The sequence below is a fragment of the Pipistrellus hanaki genome, assembly GCF_964339955.1.
Source record: "Pipistrellus hanaki genome assembly, chromosome: 1".
NCBI lineage: Eukaryota > Metazoa > Chordata > Mammalia > Chiroptera > Vespertilionidae > Pipistrellus > Pipistrellus hanaki.
In genome coordinates this window covers 82,291,068-82,312,835 of record NC_140503.1, presented here as the reverse complement: position 1 = coordinate 82,312,835, position 21,768 = coordinate 82,291,068, and the positions used below count along the sequence as shown (strand labels likewise).

The following is a 21,768-nucleotide window of genomic DNA, read 5'->3' as shown; positions in this document are numbered from 1 at the left end:
TTTCCCTTCACTATTCAGTTTAAGCACCATTTCCCAGAAACCTTTTACAATCCCAATCTGATTTTCTCTGGGCTATGGTGGCATCCCGCATATAACATAACAATACCCTTTACCACATCTCACTGTAATGAGATAACTTGCCTCTCTTTCCTAGTAGAAGGCAGATCTTACTCTATCTGGCTTTCCAAACCCGTTGTGTTTAATTTAATTTAATTTAATTTAATTTAATTTAATTTATTTTTTTAGTCCTCATCCGAGGATATTTTTCCATTGATCTTTTAGAAAGAGTGGAAGAGAGGAAAAGACAGAGAGAAACTTCGATGTGAGAGATACATGTGAGAGAAACACATCGATTGGTTGCCTCCTACACAGGGTCCTGGCGGGGAGGAGTCCACAACCCAGGTACGTGCCCTTGATGGGAATCGAACTTGGGACCCTTTGGTCTGCAGGTCAACGCTCTGTATCCTGAGCCAAACCGACTAAGGCTCAACCCCATTTAACAATGCACAATGTACAGTGCTTGATATTTCTACTTGAATAAATAAAACATGATCAACCTTGGCAGTTTTAGAGTTTAGGCTATTTAAGCTAGAACCTTTTACCATTTAAACAGCAGGCCATTTAGTTAGGTCATTTCACACGCTAACCACGCATCCCATGCCTGAAGTTGAGTGCAATGTTGCTGGCCTATTTGTCAGTGGGAAAACCTGAACTCTCAAAAAAGCATCTCCAGGCGTCATCAGCCCACAGACAGACAGGCAGCTGTCGCCTGCAGAACCCGCCACACCAGCATTCTTCCCCAGGCCTGACCTACATGATACCTGTAGCCACTAGGGGAAGGTGGGCCCACAGACATAGTTATGATAATTTATTTTGTCTTTGGGTGAAGGAGTGCATTGGCATGTTGGTGTGTGGGGGTGTGTTTTTGTGTCTTGGCGCATGAGCGGGCGCACGCGCCGCCGAGGAGGGCGCAGGAGAGGAAGGAGGCAAGGTGTGCATCCCTTCAGAGGTGCCTTTTCTGGCCTTCCTGACTGGGTGACATTCGCGCGCCCCCCCCCCCCCCCCCCCCACTGAGCACCCACTTCTCTCCCTCTGCAACCCCAGCTTTGGTTGCATTTGTGTCATCAGTAGCCGCCTCCCCCGCTAGATCGTAAAATGCACGAAGATAGGAACCCAAAGCGTTCCAGCTCACCCTGTAGCTCTCCTCCCAGCAGGATGCCGGAGGCATCGCAGATGTCCCACAAATACTTCCTAGGGGAGCGTTTTGGGGCAGGACCGGGTGCCCCGGACTGCACTCACGCCCCGCCCACCAGCAGCTCCCCGGGGCGGGCGGGGCGCAGCGGCGCCCTCCGGGACCGTCCTCCGGCGGCGCGGGCGCGGGCGCGGCAGGGGCGCGGGGCGGGCGGGCAGGACGCGGGGCCAATGGTCGCTGCCGGGCGGGGCCGGGCCGGCGGGCGCGCGGGGCTGGGCGTGCCCACGGGTGACGCGGCGGCGCAGGCCAATGGGCGCCGGGTGGCGGGCGGGCCTCGGGGCCGGGCTCTGGGACGCGCACCGGGGCCTGCGGGACAGACGGACAGAAGGCACACCGCGGGCATGGCGCTGGCGCGGGCCTGGAAGCAGATGTCCTGGTTCTACTACCAGTACCTGCTGGTGACGGCGCTCTACATGCTGGAGCCCTGGGAGCGGACCGTGTTCAGTATCCTGCCCGGGCCGCGGGGGGCCGGGGGCGGGGAGCGCGGGGCCGGGGCCCGGAGGTGGGGAACCTGGGGGTGGACGGGGAACGGGGCGCGGAGAGGTGGGGGGCGCGGAGAGGTGGGGGGCGCGGGGCGCGGAGAGGTGGGGGGCGCGGAGAGGTGGGGGGCGCGGAGAGGTGGGGGGCGCGGAGAGGTGGGGGGCGCGGAGAGGTGGGGGGCGCGGAGAGGTGGGGGGCGCGGAGAGGTGGGGGGCGCGGAGAGGTGGCCCCTTGCGCGGGCCGCGCCAGGACTGGTCTCTTCCCCGCGGGCGCACTGCCGGAGGTGCCGGGGCGGAGGGCGGCGCTCCGGGCTGGGGCGTGGGTGGGAGGGCGAGGACTCCGGAGATCCGAGGTCGCTGGCGTGTCCCTGGATCCAACATGGAAGCGTCTTTATTCCTGGAAGAAATCCCCTCGGGCGGTGGCTCACCGGCTGGTCCCGGCCCGCACCGGGGCCGCGCCCGCCTTGGGGTCAGCCCCCTGCTCCTGCTCCGGCGGCGGCGGGGACCCAGTCGGTGGAGAAAATCCGCTCCGGGCTTGGACGCCTTTGACCTTTAACTGTCCCTGATTTGCCTGGCACTGATCCTAATTAGGCTGCTAACCAGTTTCCCAGCTTTTTAGTCAGGCTGTGAAGTTGTGCTCATGGCAGCTCAAGACAGATTTTTGAAAGCAGTTCGTGGTGGTGCCTTTTTGGCCTTCAAGATGGGTAGTTTAAAAAGGGTGTTTTGTGCTTTCACTTGCTATTTGCACAGTCCGTAGAAGGAGGGCCTGAAAAGGAATTTGTGGTTAGTTGTAGACGGCTGTAGTAGAATGCTAATGCACATTTGTTAAATTATTATTGAATGTTTACTAGGAGCCAAGCCATTGTGCTAAGCACTTTGCCTGAATCTTAACTCGTCTCACTTTCCTAACAACCTCAATTAGTAACTCAAGCTTCTGAAGATAGGCTCCCTAAGTCCATGGCATTGGTCTCTCCGTTTGTCTGTGTTGACATCCCTTGATATTATTGCAGAAGAAATAACCATGAGGTGTAACAGTTTAAAACTTGGGGGCCAATATGAAACAAGCATTTTACACACTATGTTTACTTCACAAGGATCTCTCCTCCATGTGCTTTAGTTAGGAGCAGCTTCAGAACAACTTTGCAAATGCATAGCTGCATTCTGGTGAAGTGGCTGAGGCAATTTCATTCCAAGCCTTAGTTAAGTGTGTCTGTTTGTATGAACTAACATGAGATTGCACTGAAAGCTGAGTCTGTGTTTCAGCACTTTTGAGGAAGCTTAGCTGCTTACAAGAAAATTTATTTTTTACCAGGGGCCCAGTGCACGAATTTGTGCATAGGTGGGATCCTTCCGCCTGGCTTTGGAATTTCATAAATTCATTAATAATTAGTAAGCCTCACCCAGAACTATTTTTGTGGCCAGTTACATGGTTTGGAAAAGAGACATTCTTTAAAAATACATTGAACACAATTATCACTACTAGAAACCTAAATCTTACCTAAGATTTAATGTAAGAGAGATTTGTCTGGCTGTCTGAAAAATGGCCTCTGTCTGAATTAGGAGTCTTGGACAGAGGAAGAATCTAGAAGAGAGTAAATGCCTTAGCTTACATTACACTACTGTAACTCATTTAATTGAAGTTGTCCTTATTTTAGGGAAAACATAGCTATAACTATTTCTGCATATTTTTTAGGGGCATCCTTGAACATGTGAGCTTGCTTTTCTCTGTTTCTTCCCAAATCAAATGGCTAGACGTGAATTAATACCTGTTGTAAATTGAAAGGTTAGTCTCAATTGAATAATGAGGGTTTTTGAGGTTTTCTAAGGAAGAAAATTTTAATTAAAAAAATAAAATATTTTAAGGAAATGTATCTGTCAAGTCAGACACATTGTAAATAGTTCTTGAAACAATAACATTTATAAATTTGTTTTGTAAATCCTTCTATGCTAGGACCTGCATCCTAAATTTTATCTTGTCTTCTGATACCACATTTGAAGTGATAGCTAGCTTTTGTTTTGTCAACCAATATTTACTTTATGTGCAGACATGGTTTCTAGCTTACAAAAAATGGAACCTGATACTTGCATAAAACAAGGTAACTGTAAAATGAATCATGTAAGTGCTAAGTGTTATTACAATGAGTCCATCTCAGCGGGGAAGTTTTTGACATGTTTCAAAACCTTTCCGTTTTGGCAGCCATTAGTGCAAAGGAAAAGACCAGGTTTTGTAACCAAGACAGGTTTTGTAGCTAGTGAGACACTCCCTGTAGTGCCTCATTGAATAAAATTGTAACCATCCTGTTGAAGGCAGGTGGAAGAAATAAAAATACCTTGTTAAAAAATTTGAAGCACAAGTAAAAGTCATGTTAGCCTTGTTTTAATTAAAAAAAAAAAAAGTTTTAGTCTGTAATTACTGGGCTATATTTGTCATCTTTCTACAGCTTCTTATGTTTTCACAAGAGGCCTGGTGCACCGTGAGGTGTCCCTCAGCCTGGCCTGCACCTTCTCACAATCTGGGACCCCTTGGGGGATGTCCGACTGTCGGTTTAGGCCCGATCCCACCAGCTGGACATTCCTTTCACAATCCGGCACCTCTGACTCCTAACTGCTTGCCTGCCTGCCTGATCGCCTCTGCCTCAGCCCCTGCCACCGCAGCTTTGGAAGGTCATTTGGCTGTCTGGTCTAATGAGCATGTTATGCTTTTATTATTATAGATGGCATTTTACACTTCCATTTATTTTAAGCAAAATATGGGTAGTTTTGGGGTTATGCGAGGAATTAGATTCTCTCCGAAAAACAAGCCTTGTTTCCTCAAGGACAGACTTTTTATTTTTTTTTAATTTTTATTTATTTATTTATTTATTTTTTCAGTTCTCAGAGTTTTATTTATTTATTTATTTATTTTTATTTTATTAAATTATTATCTCTGTACATATTTTAACATTCCCCCCCCCCCCCCATACATACCCTCCCTCCCCAGAGTTTTGTGTCCATTGGTTGTACTTATATGCATGTATACAAGAAGGACAGACTTTTTAAACCACAGTGCTGGGCACACAAATAATGCTGGAGAAACATTTGTTTATTATATATATTGATGTGTCATTTCAAAGCAATTGCATAAATATTTAGCAATGGTAAAAGGGACCTGATTTTAAACCACTTGTAGAGTAGCTTTGAAGCTTGGCTATTTCCAATGAACAGAATTCAGTTCTTGGGGAGAATTCAGGTTTAAAGAAGTAGAAAGTGCTATGATTAGGAAAACTTCCTTGATTTTTTTGGAGATGTTAAAAAATTTGCATTGCTCTGTCTATTCACTTGTAAAAGGTATATGTTTGCTGAATTCCGTGTTCCAAACGTATTATGCACCTTCTAATTGTCAGATACTATTCTAGATAGCGGGACTATAACTGTGAGTAAAACAGATAAAAATATTTATTCTAATGCCACTAGATAAATAAGTAAAAAATACCGATGATTAGATTGTAAAAGCTGTTATGGAGAAAAAGAAAACAGAGAAGAGGCTAGGAAGTAAGGAAGAAGGCGTGTTCTTCAGATCCAGCTACAGTGGTCAGGGAGGGGGCATTTACAGAGATTTACGCAGGGCAAGAATTCAGGGCAAGGAGTATTGCAGGCAGAAGGAACAGAGTATGAACTCAGGGCACCAGCGTGTGTGGCATGTTTCAGGGTTGCGGAGGGGCTGCTGTGGCGGGCAGAGGGGAGGGTGTGTGAGCAGCAGGAGGGGAGGCCAGTCCTGTGGGACCTTACAGCCCAGCTCCCTCTGTTTGAGCCTGGGTCCCAGGGGTCTGGCCTAGAACTGGGGTTCAGAGCAGTCAGGGGCCCAGCACAGTCTGGAGCTTTTATCTCCTTCCCACTAGGGAACGCCAGCCAGGCACTCGGCCTCCCTCCTCTCCGGCTCCGTCCTCTCCGCGCGCCGCGTGTCTCCGTACCTTGGGCTTTTACAGCTCCTCCGCGCTTCCTTCTGGTTTTCTCCTTGCTTCTTGTTGTAGAATTTCCAGTCAGTCGACTTTCCTGTAGCTCTGGGTAATGTCCATTTTATATTTTAGTTGTATTTTATTGAAATTGTTGTGTGTGGCTGCGGCTAGGTGTTTACCTTTCAGCCATCTTGGATCCTCTCTGTTTCTCATTCTTACTGTTCTGAGATTTTTAGTACGTTTCCAAGAAGAAGGACTTCATTTCTTCCTTCAAGGAAATTAGAGCCACTTTTCAGGAAACATTCAGATTCACGCATGTTCTCAGAGCGCTGCCCCGTGTGAGTTAGCTCAGGGAGCCGGCAGTCAGCGTGGCGGGCGCAGGGCAGGAGGGCCGGGGGACGGGAGTGCGGAGTGCTTCACGGAGGAGAGTTGGAGTTCTGTTTTTCGCAGCCTGGAGGAAGGTGTGGCCTGGGGTGCACGGTGGGCTGGGATGGGGAGTACGTCAGGGGACAGGCTGGAGCAGGATGAAGACAGAATAGGTCGGAAGTAAAATGGAAAAAGCAGGATGGGCCCGTTTATTAATTCAGCATACTTCTTCTCTGAACACGTGTGCCCGATGTTGGCCTGGTGCTTGTGATACATCAGTAAGAAAATGAGACGCACATCTCTGTCCTTGTCCTTCGATAGTGAGTGAGTGATGTAGTGTGTTAGGTGGTAAGCATTATTGAGAAAAGAAAAGTAGGTCATGAGGATAAGAAATACTGTAGGATGGAGTTGCTGTTTTTTTTTTTTTAAATTATATTTTATTGTTTTTTTTACAGAGAGGAAGGGAGAGGGATAGAGAGTTAGAAACATCGATGAGAGAGAAACATCGATCAGCTGCCTCCTGCACACCCCCTACTGGGGATGTGCCTGCAACCACGGTACATGCCCTTGACCGGAATCGAACCTGGGACCCTTGAGTCCACAGGCCGACGCTCTACCACTGAGCCAAACCGGTTAGGGCAGAGTTGCCCTAAAGAGGATACTAGGAGAGGCTTAGTTGAGAAGGAATAATTTGAGTAAAAACATAAAGGTGAGGGAGTTCGCTGGGTGGGGTCTGAGGGAAGAGCATGGCTGGCCGAGGGCAGAGCCATACAGAGCCCCTGAGCCCGGAGCCCGCCCGGGACCCGAAGGCTGTCACGAGGAGGTGGTGCTGGGCTGCGGACACGCGGGGAGAGGGACGAGAAGACCTTTCATGCGGACGGACGTTCAGCTGGTTGAAGCATCGTCAGTGTCTACTCCTGCCGTCCGAGCCGGGGCACCGCCTCTCACCCAGCCAGGCTGTCAGGCACGGAGATGCCAGACGTGCAGCTAAGGGAAGGCACGGCCGTTCAGCGAAGACCGTAAGAAAGGGTCGCCTCGTCGTCAGATTTAAGGTAGACTTTCCCGAGAATGGCTTTCTCCCCCCTGGTGAACCCTCTTTGCTGGAAAAACTACCCGCCAGGAGGGAAGCAGAAGAGACTGATGAAACGGAGAAGCATGTGAGGGTGAACATCAGCCTAGGGGTGAGTGTCAGACCTCTTGTTGGGGCCACTGAATAAACTCTTGGCATTTAGGTACAGCTGTGAATGAGTGTCCTGTCTTTGTTCCTGCCATAAGTGGTGTAACACTTAACGCATGAGGACAGGACGGGGCAAGGTCAACGCCGGAGCTGCCCCCTGGTGGTCAGTGTGCTCCCAGCGGGAGCACTGCTCACCTGATAGGTGCCAGCTGAGCACAGCGGCAGTGGCAGGCGCAGCGGGGCCAGGGTCAGATTCCTCTCTGACGGCCTGCCACTTCGCACACTGCTACAGCCAGGCCTGCGGGGATCCGGCTGAAACCAGCAGCTCCACTTCCCGTGAGGGGTCCCGGATTGTGAGAAGGTGCAGACCAGGCTGAGGGACCCCACTGGTGCACGAATCCATGCACCGAGCCTCTAGTAAAGTTATAAAAGCAAAAAAACAAGTGAGACAGGAGTTCCACTGTTAACAGAATTATTTGAACAGAAAAATGGCACTGAGCTTTTTGTGACAGAAATTAAGGCTGATTTTGCCCTGCCTGGGTGGTTCAGTTAGTTGGAGCATCGTCTATCCACCAAAAAGGTTGCAGGTTCAATGCCCAGTTAGGGCACATATCTAAGTTGTGGGTTTGATCCTCAGTCAGCAATTGATTGATGTTTCTCTCTCCCACATGGATATTTCTCTCTCTCTCTCTCTCTCTCTCTCTCTCTCTCCCTCTCTCCCTCTCTCCCTCTCTCCCTCTCCCTCTCCCTCTCCCTCTCCCTCTCCCTCTCCCTCTCCCTCTCCTTCTCCCTCTCCCTCTCTCTCTCCCTCTCCCTCTCCTTCTTTCTCTCTCCCTCCTTCCCTCTCTCCCTCCCTCTCTCCCTTCCTTCCTTTCTCCCTTCCTCCCTCCCTCTCCCTCTCTCTCCCCCTTCTTCTCTATAATAAAATCAATTTGTATCTCTCAGTTGATTAGTGACTTTGAGCATGTTTTCATATGTCTCTTGCCTTCTGGATTTCCTCTTTTGAAAAGGTTCTATTTAGGTCCTTTGCCTATTTTTTTGATTGAATTGGTTATCTTCCTTTTGTTAAGTTGTATGAGTTCCCTGTAAATGTTGGAGATTAAACCCTTATTGGAGATAACATTGGCAAATATGTTCCCCCATGCAGTGGGCTTTCTTGTTGTTTTGTTGATGGTTCCTTTTGCTGTGCAGAGCTTTTTATTTTGATGTAGTCCCATTTGTTTATTTCCCCCTTAGTTTCCATTGTTCTAAGAGCTTTATCAACAAAGATAGTGCTATGATATATGTTTGCTATTTTGCTGCCTATGGATTCCTCTAAGATTTTTATGGTTTCCCTTCTTACATTTAGTCCTTTATTCATTTTGAGTTTATTTTTGTGTATGGTGTCTAGTTTCATTTTTTTGCATGCATCTGTCCAATTTTCCCAACACCATTTATTGAAGTCTTGTCTCCTTTGGCAAATATTAATTGACTATAATGACTTGGGTCAGTTTCTGGATTCTCCAGATGTTAATTTTTAAATGTCTTAAAACAGAGCTAAAGGACTCCTACCTGTGCCGTAGCCAAACTGAGGGACGCTTCTTGCTGAAGGTTATGATTCTTCTCCTGTGACTGCTTTCCCTTAGGGCTTTGATTAGTTTTCACCAAACAGCCTGTGGTACCACTTCGTTAAATTCTTTCTTAAAAAAATATATCTTTTATTGATTTCAGAGAGGAAGGGAGAGGGAAAGAGATAGAAACATCAATGATGAAAGAGAAACACTGATTGGCTGCCTCCTGCACGTCCCCTACTGGGGATTAAGCCCGCAACCTTGACCGGAATCGAACTTGGGTCCCTTTAGTCCGCAGGCTGATGATCTATCCACTGAGCCAAACCAGCTAGGGCTTTGTTAAATTCTTTATTTTTATTTTCAGTAGGATGGTTCCTTAAATAAATTAGGTTTATTTCTAACCATAAAATTAGCATTTTAGAATTGATTTTTAAAAAGGAGTTTGACTAATAGAAGATAGGATTGTTTTAGATGCCATTTTAGCTATCCTTTAAAAAAAATATGTCTTTATTGATTTTTTAAAGAGACAGAGGAAGGGAGAGGGAGAGAGAAAGAGAAGCATCAGTCAGTTGCCTCCTGCTCTGCACTGGGGATTGAATCCACAATCTGGGATGTGCCCTGACCGGGAATAGAACCATGGCCTCTTGGTGTATGGGAGGAAGCTCAACCAACTGAGCCACACCGGCCAGGGCTGGCTATGTGTTTTGATGTGACTAGTGCAATCAGAGATTTAAAGGTTTGAAGTTATTTAGATTAGTGAAGAGATAAATCATACGCACTGGAACAAAGGTCCCTGGCCTTTTCCCACTGAGAAACTACTTTTGATTTCTCTAAAGTCTTGTGACTCAAATAGGCGATGAGAAGGCAGAGTTACTGTTTGGGACAGGAAATGTTAGTTACTGTGGTCTTGCATCTTCTGATTACTTATTTTTAAAACATTTCCTCTTTTACTGGGCTTTTTTTGTTGTTGTTGCATGAAAAAGTTGGGAAAGACCCTTGTATGGGCAAAAAATCTTTATATTTTCCTATCTGGAAACTTATCAGCTCCTGATTAGTTGGAAAGCCCTGTTAAAGAAGCAGCAAACAACATGCAGATCAATGGTTCCCACTTGCTTTTAAATCCATTGAGCCCATAAAATAAATATTTATGTTATGTCCGGGTCATAGTTAACCTCTGATGGTTCATTCAGCTCTTGAACAAATTTGTCTTCAGCACCTGCACACATCCTGGCACCTTATCTGCTCAGTTCTGGAGTGTTTTATGCAGTGCCTGCTTTATCCAGCAGTGAACTCCAGAAAGAAGCAAAGGATGGCTGAGCTGAGGTGCTTTTTCTCTCAAAAACTTAAAATTCATTAATAGAGACAGTTATAAACACACAAAACACAAGTCTGTTTTTTAGTTGTTGAGGTCTTTTGTTTTTAAATCTAGATTTCTCTAATTTTATTGTATATTTCTTGAATCATGTAGCCTCCTCTAGAATATAAATCTGATTAATTTGTGTACAGCTACTGATACTTACATGAAAAACAAGAACTTGACAAATAGAAAGATTACTGTCATTTTGTGTATCACTTTCCAAAGTAGGTGTGTTAGATAACATGGATTATTTTTCTGTTTTCTGTGGTGAGTCAAAAGTATGTGAAAGATGGTTGAGAGTTGGTGTCTAAATGCCCTCTCCAAGCAAGCGGGATCCTAGAATGTGAATGAAGGCAGCAGCCTCCTTTCATGGAGAAGCTGGGGCCCCGAGAGGCGGTCATGTCCCAGGCTGTACTATAAAGTAATAATAAATTAGTACAAGGGCTGCTTTGGGCAGTTATCAAACACTGGTTTGAGTCATAATGTTAAATGCCCACCCCCTCAAATGATAGTTTTTTTTTTTTTTTTTTTTTTAATATATTTTATTGATTTTTCACAGAGAGGAAGAGAGAGGGATAGAGAGTTAGAAACATCGATGAGAGAGAATCATCGATCAGCTGCCTCTTGCACACCCCCTACTGGGGATATGCCCGCAACCAAGGTACATGCCCTTGACCGGAATCAAACCCGGGACCTTTCAATCCGCAGGCCGACGCTCCATCCATTGAGCCAAACCGGTCCCGGCTCAAATGATAGTTTTAATAAGCACTGTATTGCCTTTTGTTGCAGAATATTTATTTTTTAAATAAATAAACGGGAGATGGCGATGTAACCACGAAACGACATGTCGAGTTCGACGTACCCCGAGGACTGCCTGTACTCCCTTAAGAATTTTTGAGAGCTTTAGGGAATAATTTTGAAATTTAATTGCATAGAAAACTCACCTTTAGAAGCTTATTTAACTATCGTGATTCTGGAAATAATTAGGGGAGAGATGGGATCAGAATATAGAAATGTTTCTGGGGACACAGGATAAAGTTGGATTTAGTGAGTGGCTCTGGGTAAAAGGGAAGGTTCAGTGTTACATTTTTTTGAGCCGCTTATAAATTGGCATTTGCATCTAGGTCCAGGTGACTTTTGATAATTTTCTGTTTAACTTGGTACGAATTGAGAATTGTTTATTTTATTTCTGGAAGCTAAGACTCTTTTTATTTCCTTGTAACAAATTAGATCCGGTGATGCCTAACTCAGTTTTGTAAAGGAGTTAGTTCTTTCACACAAAACAGATTTTATTTTATTTTATTTATTTATTTTTATTTTTATTTATTTATTTTTTTTTTAAAAAAATATAATTGATTTTGTACAGAGAGGAAGGGAGAGAGATAGAGAGTTAAAAACATCGATGAGAGAGAGTCATCGATCAGCTGCCTCTTGCACACCCCCTACTGGGGATGTGCCCGCAACCAAGGTACATGCCCTTGACCGGAATCGAACCCGGGACGCTTCAGTCCCCAAGCCGACGCTCTATCCATTGAGCCAAACCGGTCTCGGCTGTTTATTTATTTTTAAATATATATTTTTATTGATATTTTACAGAGAGGAGGAAGGGAGAGAGATAGAGAGCTAGAAACGTCGATGAGAGAGAAACATTGACCAGCTGCCTCTTGCACACCCCCTACCGGGGATGTGCCCGCAACCAATGTACATGCCCTTGACCGGAATCGAACCTGGGAGTTTTCAGTCCACAGACCGACGCTCTACCACTGAGCCAAACCGGTTTCGGCGCAAAACAGATTTTAGTCTAATACCATTTGTGGTTCCATTTTCCTTTACAGTTCTTATTTATTTAGACATGTGAAACCCCCACAAAATCTAATACAGTGAGTGTGCATGTGCTACCAGCTGAGTGAGAGAAGCGTTACTAGTGCCTTTGAAGAATGCTAATGCCCCTTTTCAGTTGCTTCTCCCTTCTTCTCCCCCTTCTACTCCATCAAGTAACCACTGTCCTGAATTATCATATACAGTTGCCATTTTTTATTACTTTTATTCCACATGTATGCATCACAGCATAATGCTATATGAAGTCACAATCTCTAGTATCTTTTAATTAGCCAAAAAAACTTTAGGTTTTGATAAGTTCTTAATTCATTTAGGAAAACATCGTGATTTTTTTTATGCACATAAAAATTTAAAAATTAGATAATTTAGTGTTCACAAAATTGAGCTTAATTTTCAGGTTCTTGTCTTATATGGGAATGATCTCTGTTAGTTGCATGATCCTTAACTGATATATTCTCCATACTAACTTGGGGAATTACAGTGCCATAAAGAGTACAGGCTATAATCAATCAAATAGCTGTTTTCTGAAATCACTTCTTATTTGAATTGAATTTGAGCCAATGACCTGAAGATTATTACTATATCATTTAATTTGCTCGGTGTATACTTTTATAAGACTTACATAAAAGCTGTAAAAAACCAAAAAAGCAATTTGAAAATATAGTATTGCCTAGAAATGGATTTTGCTTTTCTCCTTTGTAGTCACTATAAAGTTTGTCAGTCACATAATATGTGGAATATGTAGGAAGCACCACAGTGTCAAATACTGTCTCAAACAATCCCTTATTCATCAAATATTTATTGAGTGTGGATTATGTTAGGAGATACAAAACTATGACATTGTTCCTGTGTTCAGAGAGTTGATAATCTGGAGGAGATAAATATGTCTATAAGTAGGTCATGTCAGGTGGTAGGAGCAGTTTTTATGAGCAGTAGGCAGTGATTAATTCTGCCAGCAGGTTAGGGTGAGAATGAGAAAAATGTGAGAGCGAGGGAAGGCCTTGTGTAAGAGGAGGAAACCAGTGAGCTCTAAGAAGGATTAGGTTTTACTAGGAGGATCAGGACTCTTCATATGTAGGGAGGTATTATAGTAGTGATTTTCAATTGATGTGCTGTAAGAATTTCTAAAACATGCAACACCTGACTATTTAGGTAGGGGTGCTATACCTCTTTCCGATAGATTGTCGAGTAACAAAATGACAATAGCCAACACACCAATAGCTGGCTTCCAGTGTAAATGAGTCAAAATTATGCCTATTTTTTTTTTTGTCAGATTGGCAAAACGCATATTTTTTTGGTGTGCTGCAGAATTTTAGTAATTATATTCTATGTGTGCCACGAGATGAAGAAGGTTGAAAATCGCTGTATTGCAGTATAGCGATTAGTTAAGAACACAGATTTTTGGTGACCAGCTGACGTGGTTCGGAACTGGCGCCATTGTTTGCTCTGACTGGGAATGTCGCTTGAGCATGCTGAAGGGTCTAACTGCTGGGCGCACACTAGACTTTCTCAAATGAGAGCTGCTGCTGCTACTATTATTCGTATGTTATTATTGAACCACATTACTAGTCAAAGGCAGAGCGGTATGAAAGTAAAGAATGCTGCTTCCTGAGGCTCAGGTAAAATGGCTGCGGGTAGGATGGTGTTTGCTGGATGGTTTGGAGTGTTGGGTGGAGCGGTGGGCAGGAGGGCCGTGCTGCTCTTGGTCCCCACCTGGGTCCCGGAACCCCTGTGAGTGCTGACTGCCAGGGCCGTTAGCTGCCTTTCTCCCGCCTGGCGCCCTCAGCCCAGGCAGCTGTCTTACTAAGGTGGCTTTCCCTTCCCACACCCTGCGGCCAGTGAGGGGCAGATAAAGGGATACAAAAGGTCAGCCCCCCGGCCTCCAAGCATCACCAACTATGTGGTACAATTCATGCTCTGGAGCAGTGGTCGGCAAACTGCGGCTCGCGAGCCACATGCGGCTCTTTGGCCCCTTGAGTGTGGCTCTTCCAAAAATACCACGGCCTGGGCGAGTCTATTTTGAAGAATTGGCGTTAGAAGAAGTTTAAGTTTAAAAACTTTGGCTCTCAAAAGAAATTTCAATCCTTGTACTGTTGATATTTGGCTCTGTTGAATAGTGAGTTTGCTGACCACTGGCCTAGAGCCGCGATCGCCAGCCAGTGGTCTGCGGATCACTGTGGTCTGTGAGGTCCAAAGGTTGGTGACCGCTGCTCTAGAACTGAGCCTCTGAGCCTTCTGAGAAAACTCCCTCAAGAGTAATTTATACAAGAATCCCTGTCCCAATCCCTTAATTCCTGTCTGCTTCTATGGACTTCAACCTAAGACAGGTAGTTTGGATCAGATTGGAAACGTCCTTGGAAGCTTGGCTTAGAATTTCAAGTGCTATCCTATGGGCACTATCCAATTACCTATGGGTAATGCTATCCAATCACATTAAAAAAACATGTTTTTATTGATTTTTAGAGAGAGAGGAAGGGAGAGGGATAGAGAGATGGAAACATCACTGAGAGATGCCTTGTACTGGGGATTGAGCCTGCAACCTGGACGTGCACCCTGACCAGGAATCAAACCAGTGATTTCTTGGTTCATGGGTTGATGCTCAACTACTGAGCTACACCAGCCTGACACATAAAGCATTTTAAATGTATTTTTAAAAATATATTTTATTGATTTTTTTTTTTACGGAGAGGAAAGGAGAGTGATAGAGAGTTAGAAACGTCAATCAGCCACCTCCTGCACACCCCTCACTGGGGATGTGTCTGCACCAAGGTACCTGCCCTTGCCCGGAATCAAACCTGAGGCCCTTCAGTCCGCAGGCCGACACTCTATCCACTGAGCCAAACCAGTTAGGGCCTAATGCATTTTAAAAGGATCACTGTAGTAAAGAGTGGCATGCAAAGTGTCTAGAGGCCTAAAATGGGAGCTTTTATTTGATTAAGCAAGGAGTGATAAATACCTCAATCATTTATCATTGATTAGGATGGGGGACTTAAACTATGAAGTCCCTTGTAGGGATGGGAAGAACTGAGAAGTCAGATAATTTGAATGTGGAGAGAAGGGATCAAATAAGTTTGTAGCTCTGTGAACTTGTGAAACTCAAGAAGCAAGTTATCTGTTCCCAGAAGACAGTGGTGGGACAGGCATTGGGTAAAAGCTCTAGGAATTCTCATTCAGGAAGGGAGGAAATTGAAGGGACAATGCAGTTACCAGTTCCAGGTGATTGTGAGATCCAGTCTGACAAGCTCTGTTAGGTTTCAGTGCCTGGAAATGTCCTCTTTGCTTTGAGGCTCTCCCCTCCTGGACCCATGGCTCTGCCCTTGGATCATCCTTTCTGTCTCATGAAGGTTTGGTCTCCTGAAGAGGCAGGGGCTCAAGACAAGGCCCAGCTACAGTATAGAATGCCAAGAACTCCTAAGCTTCTATCAGAGATATCTGTCCGAAGAGAAAGAGAAACTCACCATGTCTCTCTCAGCACTTGGTGCTGCTAGAATGCAGGAACAATAGTTATTCAATAGGAAGAGCACTCTTCCGTCTTTATCCATGGAACTGGATGTTCCTATAGCCAAACCACAAACCTACTACCAAACCAAGCAAAGGCCTAAGTCTGCAAACTGAATCCCTTGTGGAGTTCAGGAATAATTCTTTGAAACCATCAGCCCATCAAAATCCCAAAGAGGATCTAGACAGGGTGCCGTCAGAAACCAGAACATGTGACTATGGATCCCCAAGGAAAAGACTAGCAGATGCAGCCCCTACAGAGAAAGTACCTTCAGAGGCACTGAAGATGAAGGCATGCCAGCACCTTAAGCATAACACAGTCTAGACCAGCGGCCGCCAACCTTTTGGACCTCACGGACCACCTGTGGCCTGCGGACCCCTGGTGGGTGACCCCTGGTCTAGACTGTGTTGTGCTGGTAAACTTTCTGAAAATGCAGATCATGCAGATCATGTTCATGTTAGCCATTCTACAGACATGACCCTTCGGTATTACAAGACACACTGGAATCATGCCATTATTGTGGGCATTCCTGGGCACATCTGGTGCATGGCCAAGAGGTACTGCAGCCCAGTGAGACTGATTTCAGAAAGCAGCTATCAGAAGACAGAAGGCAGCAAGTTATGCTTCAAAAATGGAGCTGGAAATGAAAAAGGAGCGCCTTTAGCATCTGCTGGAGACAAAACTTCTAAGACAGTAGCAGCTTCATCAGTCTCGCCTAGGCTACAGTTGGTTAAGGATCCAAGCTGTGTTTAAGTGGAGAGAACTGATTGCTGATGAAAGAGCTCACTGAGCCCCGAGAGCTCACCTTGGATATGAATGGGAGTGACCCTGGACCAGGTTTGCTGCAGTCACCATGTGACTGGAACATCGTCATCCATCAAAACGCACCAAGAGTCCACTAACAGCGGAGAGACTAGAAGGGAGAAGAAGACAGCTGGGTTTCACTCACCTGTGGAAGATGATGCCCTTTGGACATGTCAAAAGAAATATACCTTATACAGATCTCGACTCCAAAGAGCGATGATGACAGGAGTTAGAAAATATGTGTTTACATCTCCAATGACAACAGAAAGCCAAAAGGAACTTGTAAGCTCAATCACATCATCATTCCAACACGACTCCTGGTATGAGGCAGCTCTGCTGGATTTGGCTCAATCTCTGAGCCCAAAGTTCGCTTCTGGACCTCAGCCCCATCCCTGCAGAGAAACGAGCCTGGAGTCACAGTGCTTGCAACTCAATTCTCTAAAATCAACCTGGAAGAGGATGGGGCAAGCAGGACTCTCCAAAGAGCTACAGGAGAATCAAATTCTGGAAGATACCTTTTTCATTCGACCCCAACGTACTTGATGCAAAATTTCCATCAGAACTTGGTAGATTTTTAAATATACTGATCTAGGATTTTAAATTTTTAATTGCAAGTAATTGTGTCTCTCCTTTCACAGGGCCCTGTGTCACTAGCATTCTGTTATGTGTTGAATATAGAAATCATAACAAAAAGAAAAGTAGTTTATAGATTGGATGACTGGGGAGATAGTTAATCAATAGTTATATCAAATAATTACATCAACTATTTTCAAGTAGTTGAAAAAAATAGGACTCATAGGAAGAGGTAGTTTTGGAGAAAATAAGTTCAGTTTTGGCTTCGTTGAATTCAAAGTACCTTATGGAATGTCATAGAAATGTTCAGTAAGTTGTAGAAAATATTTGTCTGTGGGATGGAAGATGCAGTCAGGTCAACAACATGAAGGCGATTGTTTAAGTGATAAGAGTGTATACGACCCAAGACAAAATATTGGGAACTCCATTACTATCATTTAGAATGCTCTCAGCTGCAAGTAACAAAGAAAATCTAACTCAGACTTGTTAAGAATGAAGGGAATTTATTGACTTCTGTATCAGAAAGTCCAGTGGTAGGGTGGGCTCCAGGGGGTTTGATTAGGGTTCTGGCTCCATTTTTCTGTGATTATTTTTGTTCCACCACCTTCATGAGTCGGCCTTGTTCTGAGTTTTGCTTTCCTCATGGCGGCAGAGTGACACCAGTAATTCCAGGAGCCCATCAGCAAATTGCACATTCGAGGATGGGAGGGAGGGAGAGGATCTGTGTTCCTGAAGTCCCGGCAGAAGTCCTAAGCTTTGAGCCGGTTGATAGTTTTGGGGGCAGGCATTATTATAGAAAGAAGCGATTACTAATTGATTAAGTTCTCGTGGGACTTACCCTTGGACGTGGGGCAGGGTTAGGCCTACACAAAGAGCATGGCTGCTATACTAGGAGAAAGGAGTGTGTGTTTGAGAGAAAAGCTCAAAATTCACAAAAGGAACATACAGGGAAAGAGCCAGTGAGACAGAAAAGTGGTGCGAGAGATGGGAGGAGAGCCCTAGGGAGTATCTCAGACCAGGGTGGAAGAGTGTTGAAGAGAGAAAAGTAAAACAGTCAATTCAGACAGCCATTGGATTTGCTAAGAGGTCATTGGTGACCGGAGAGAGATACCAAGCAGCGAGTATGCATGCACTTTAAAAAAAAAAAAGAAAGGAAAAAGAAATTAAGTGGCAAATAGAAGTGGTAGTTTAAGAAAGGACTTGATTAAGGGAGGCTAAAAAGGAAACTTAAGGAGGTGGTTATGGGGGCTTTTTGCCCATGTTTGCTGGATGAGGGAAATGCTTTTAGAATTTGGTTTAAATAGCTCGTTTGGTCTCCGCTCTAAAGACAGCTTCTTTGTCGCCCTCGACAAGTCACTCTGTTTTGTCAGCCTCTAAATACTTCACAGGAACTCGGAAAGGAAATGTGTGAAAGAGGTTTGTCATCTAAACTGTTATACAAATATTAGTTGGCAGTAAGCATATTGTTTATATAAGCCATATCTTCTCATAAAAGAATGTAAAGTATTATAGAACCACTAGTAGGCAGAGCTGAAAGGTATGCGATGGAACGGGGAGGGAGAGAATATGAATGAATGGATGGATAACATGGCCCCAGTTCAGAAGCTGTTATTCCCCTTATCATGGCCATGTGACTGTGGGGGGAGGGAAGCTCTTTATTCACTGCATCAATATTTTGTCAGAAACTTTGTTGATTTGCATCTGTATAGTTTCACTTCCCTGTGGAATGAGGAGGAAGGAACACTGTAGAGAACATATATTGGTTAGGTTATCAAGATGACTTTTATTTGATGTTGCAGTTTAGTGATAATACTAAATATTTAATAGTAGCAGGTGCTGTCAACTTATGTCACTGGTGTATGATTGATTTTAGCATTGGCTCCAAAGCCAATGCTTTTAGCCACAGTCTCAATCTAAAAGTCTTGGATCATACATTACTAATTACTTATTCAAGTTGGTAGACCTTGTACAGTGATTAAATACAATTTTATTTTTATATATTTCTGTCTTTTTGGTTAAACAGCTCTAGTTTCTAGGATTAACTTGAAGCAACCTGATGCTTTGGAGTATAAAAGGGAGAATAATAGTAATTACCTTGTAAGGTGATGGTGAAGCTAAAATGAGCTTTAAAAATGTAGTAAACATTAGTGGCTACAGTTATTAGTTCTTTATAAATACTTGATATATATGAGAAAACACCAATTGAATGGCTACTTCCACATAAAACATTTGTTGAGGAAAAAAATGTTGGGATTCAGTTTTGAATAAATTCAGAAAAACAGTAAGTTTTCTTAACTACGACTCAGATTCCATGCTGGTCTCCGTCGTGGGGATGGCCCTATACACGGGATACGTCTTCATGCCCCAGCACATCATGGCCATCTTGCACTACTTTGAAATTGTACAGTGACCCGGAGGGGACCGGAGCGAGGATCCCTAGGGAAGAGCCAGCCTCTGAAGTTGGAATGAGACTTCGTCAGATGTCAGAAGAAAATCGACTCGATGTCAGCGTGACCAACCTTGTGAATATAAAGACTAAAATTCATGAGTAGAACAGGAACATAATCCTGACTCATGTGTTGTGTTCTTTATTTTTAATTTTAAAAGAGGCTCTTGTATAGTAGTTTTTGTCTATTTTAACATTGTAGTTATTTGTAATTTGATATCAGTATTTTCTTAACCTTTGTGACTTTAAATATTACCCTGTGAAAGCTTTTCTTAATGTAACTTTGAGTACATTTTAAATTGCCTTCTATTTCTAAAACCCAAAATCGTTAGTTGGGCTTTACAGTTCTTGCTACTGGATGGCATATACATCTGCCTGGATATATTTCTACTCTTGACCAAAGTTTTGTAAGAACCGGGGCAGGGGTGGGGAGGGAGGATATTTTATTGAGAACTATTTACAAAGAGACTTATCTGTAAGTTTTAGCTCTCTAGACTAACAGCTTCTGCTTTAGATTAAAATGTTTCTTAACTGAAAAAATAAGATCTTGCTAAAGTTAAACGTAAGGAACATTTCACCTTTTAAACATTAATTCTTATGTGGACTCATTTCCAGAAAACTGTGGTGGTGATTTCTGTGACAACAGGCGGTTAAGCAGCATTATTGTGTAATGCTTATATACCATGGAATTTTTAATGGACAGTAGATCCGTTTTCCCTGAGAGATATTACTTACATGTACTTCCTTAAGTTTAATTTCTGATTGTAATGGGTGCTGTAAGTGCATTTGAACATTGCAATAACATGTGATGAGATGAATTGTTAAAAGCTATATCAAAAAGAAAGGTAAACTTGGTTAAAATCCTTTCTTTCACTATTTGTATTATTTTTTAAAAAAACTTTTATTCCTTAAATGTAAAATTATTAATTTTTTTATGTAAACTCATTAAATGCAAAGAGAAAAATCAGATGTGGTGGCAATGTGTTTTTTTCTCTGTGGTTAAATATTGATCTAGTATTTAGTATATTCTGAATTGATTACTGTGGACGTATAAGCAATAAGTATTTTAATATGTTTCTCAACATGAAAGTGTTGCTAATTTAAAAATTAGATATATTATTATTATTTGTTAATCCTCACCTGCATATATTTTTTCCATTGATTTTCAGAGAGTGGAAGGGAGTGGGGAATGGGGAAGAGAAAGAGAGAGAAACATCAATGCAAGTGAGACACATCAGTCAGCTGCCTCCCACACACACGCCTGTACCAGGGCCCAGATCAAACCTGCAACCCAGCTACACGCCCTTCACCAGGAATCGAACCCAAGACTCTTAAGTGCTCCAGCTGACGCTCTAACCACTGAGCAATGCCAGCCAGGGCTAGACATATATTTTAATATGCTTTCCAGAATAAATTTTACCATTTTAAAAAAAATGTATTGGCCCAAATTAAAATTTATTTATTTATTTATTTATTTATTTTTATTGATTTCAGAGAGGAAGGGAGAGGGAGATAGAGAGGAGAGACAGAAACAATAATGATGAGAAAGAATCACTGATTGGCTGCCTCCTGCATGCTCCACACTGGGACTGGGAATCGAACCGTGACCTCCTGGTTCATAGGTCAATGCTCAACCACTGAGCGACACTGGCTGGTCAAAAAAATGTAGGTATTTTTGGCCCTAAATTTTAAGGACTAGACTTGGGAAGTATTTTCTAGTCTGGAGGTAATGAGTAATGTATAAATTTGTAATATTTTAAAAGAGTCAATCTATATCATCACTATTAGGTAGGGGTGGTGAGGGAAGAGAGAGAGAGGTAATTATTTAGTTTTTTTTTTTTCAAATATAAAAGTTTCATGTTACATTAAACATTACTTCAGAAAAACTGACTTCAAAAAATACTGCATCACTGACTTAAAATAATTTTTTTAAGTGTAAGCATTACATACTTATTCATATGACAAATGAGAATAAATCAGTCCTTGAGATCTTTGATCATTACTGCTTATTCTTAACACATGTAATACAGTTTAGCCTGCCATATTCTAGGCATTTAGTTACTGCAATTAACTTTTCCTAATTCAATTTATATTTTGAACTTTTAAAGCTGGCAAGTCAAATATATTTGGCATTTTTTAGATTAATAACATTACATTTCTAACATATCCTGCTTACTTAGGGTAAAGTTTCAGCAACAGATCTGGTCATACATTTTTTTCAGATCTCAAAATTTTTTTCTGAAGTTCAAACAAAGCACTGAATAATCTCTTTGTAGGAGAGCTAATAGTCTTGCGCTCTCCAGCCTCCCCTAGACCTCTCCGCACCAGAGGCAGTTTACTAAGATTCAAGACAATGTCAGGAAAAAGAATGAATTTTGTTCATAGGTCAATCACAATTCATACTTAAGTAGCTATATGACTGCTTAGCTGATACCATGACAAAGGCTAAACATTGTAAGCAAGGCCATCTGGGCAGCTTCACCACGGAATC

At 43.5% G+C, this 21,768-nt stretch overlaps 1 protein-coding gene and 1 pseudogene across 2 annotated transcripts; both read left to right on the top strand.

Moving 5' to 3' along the window:
• The first annotated feature begins 1,230 nt into the window (after positions 1–1,230).
• SPTSSA (serine palmitoyltransferase small subunit A) lies at positions 1,231–20,244 on the top strand. Its single transcript, XM_084875203.1, has 2 exons — positions 1,231–1,696; positions 19,138–20,244. The coding sequence occupies exons 1-2, from the start codon at positions 1,234–1,236 to the stop codon at positions 19,239–19,241; spliced, it is 567 nt and encodes a 188-aa protein (XP_084731329.1). The 5' UTR covers positions 1,231–1,233; the 3' UTR covers positions 19,242–20,244.
• Positions 13,298–19,129, top strand: LOC311612094 (protein hinderin-like; annotated as a pseudogene). Its single transcript has 2 exons — positions 13,298–13,327; positions 15,779–19,129. The product of its transcript is annotated as a protein hinderin-like (transcript).
• Positions 20,245–21,768: the final 1,524 nt, after the last annotated feature.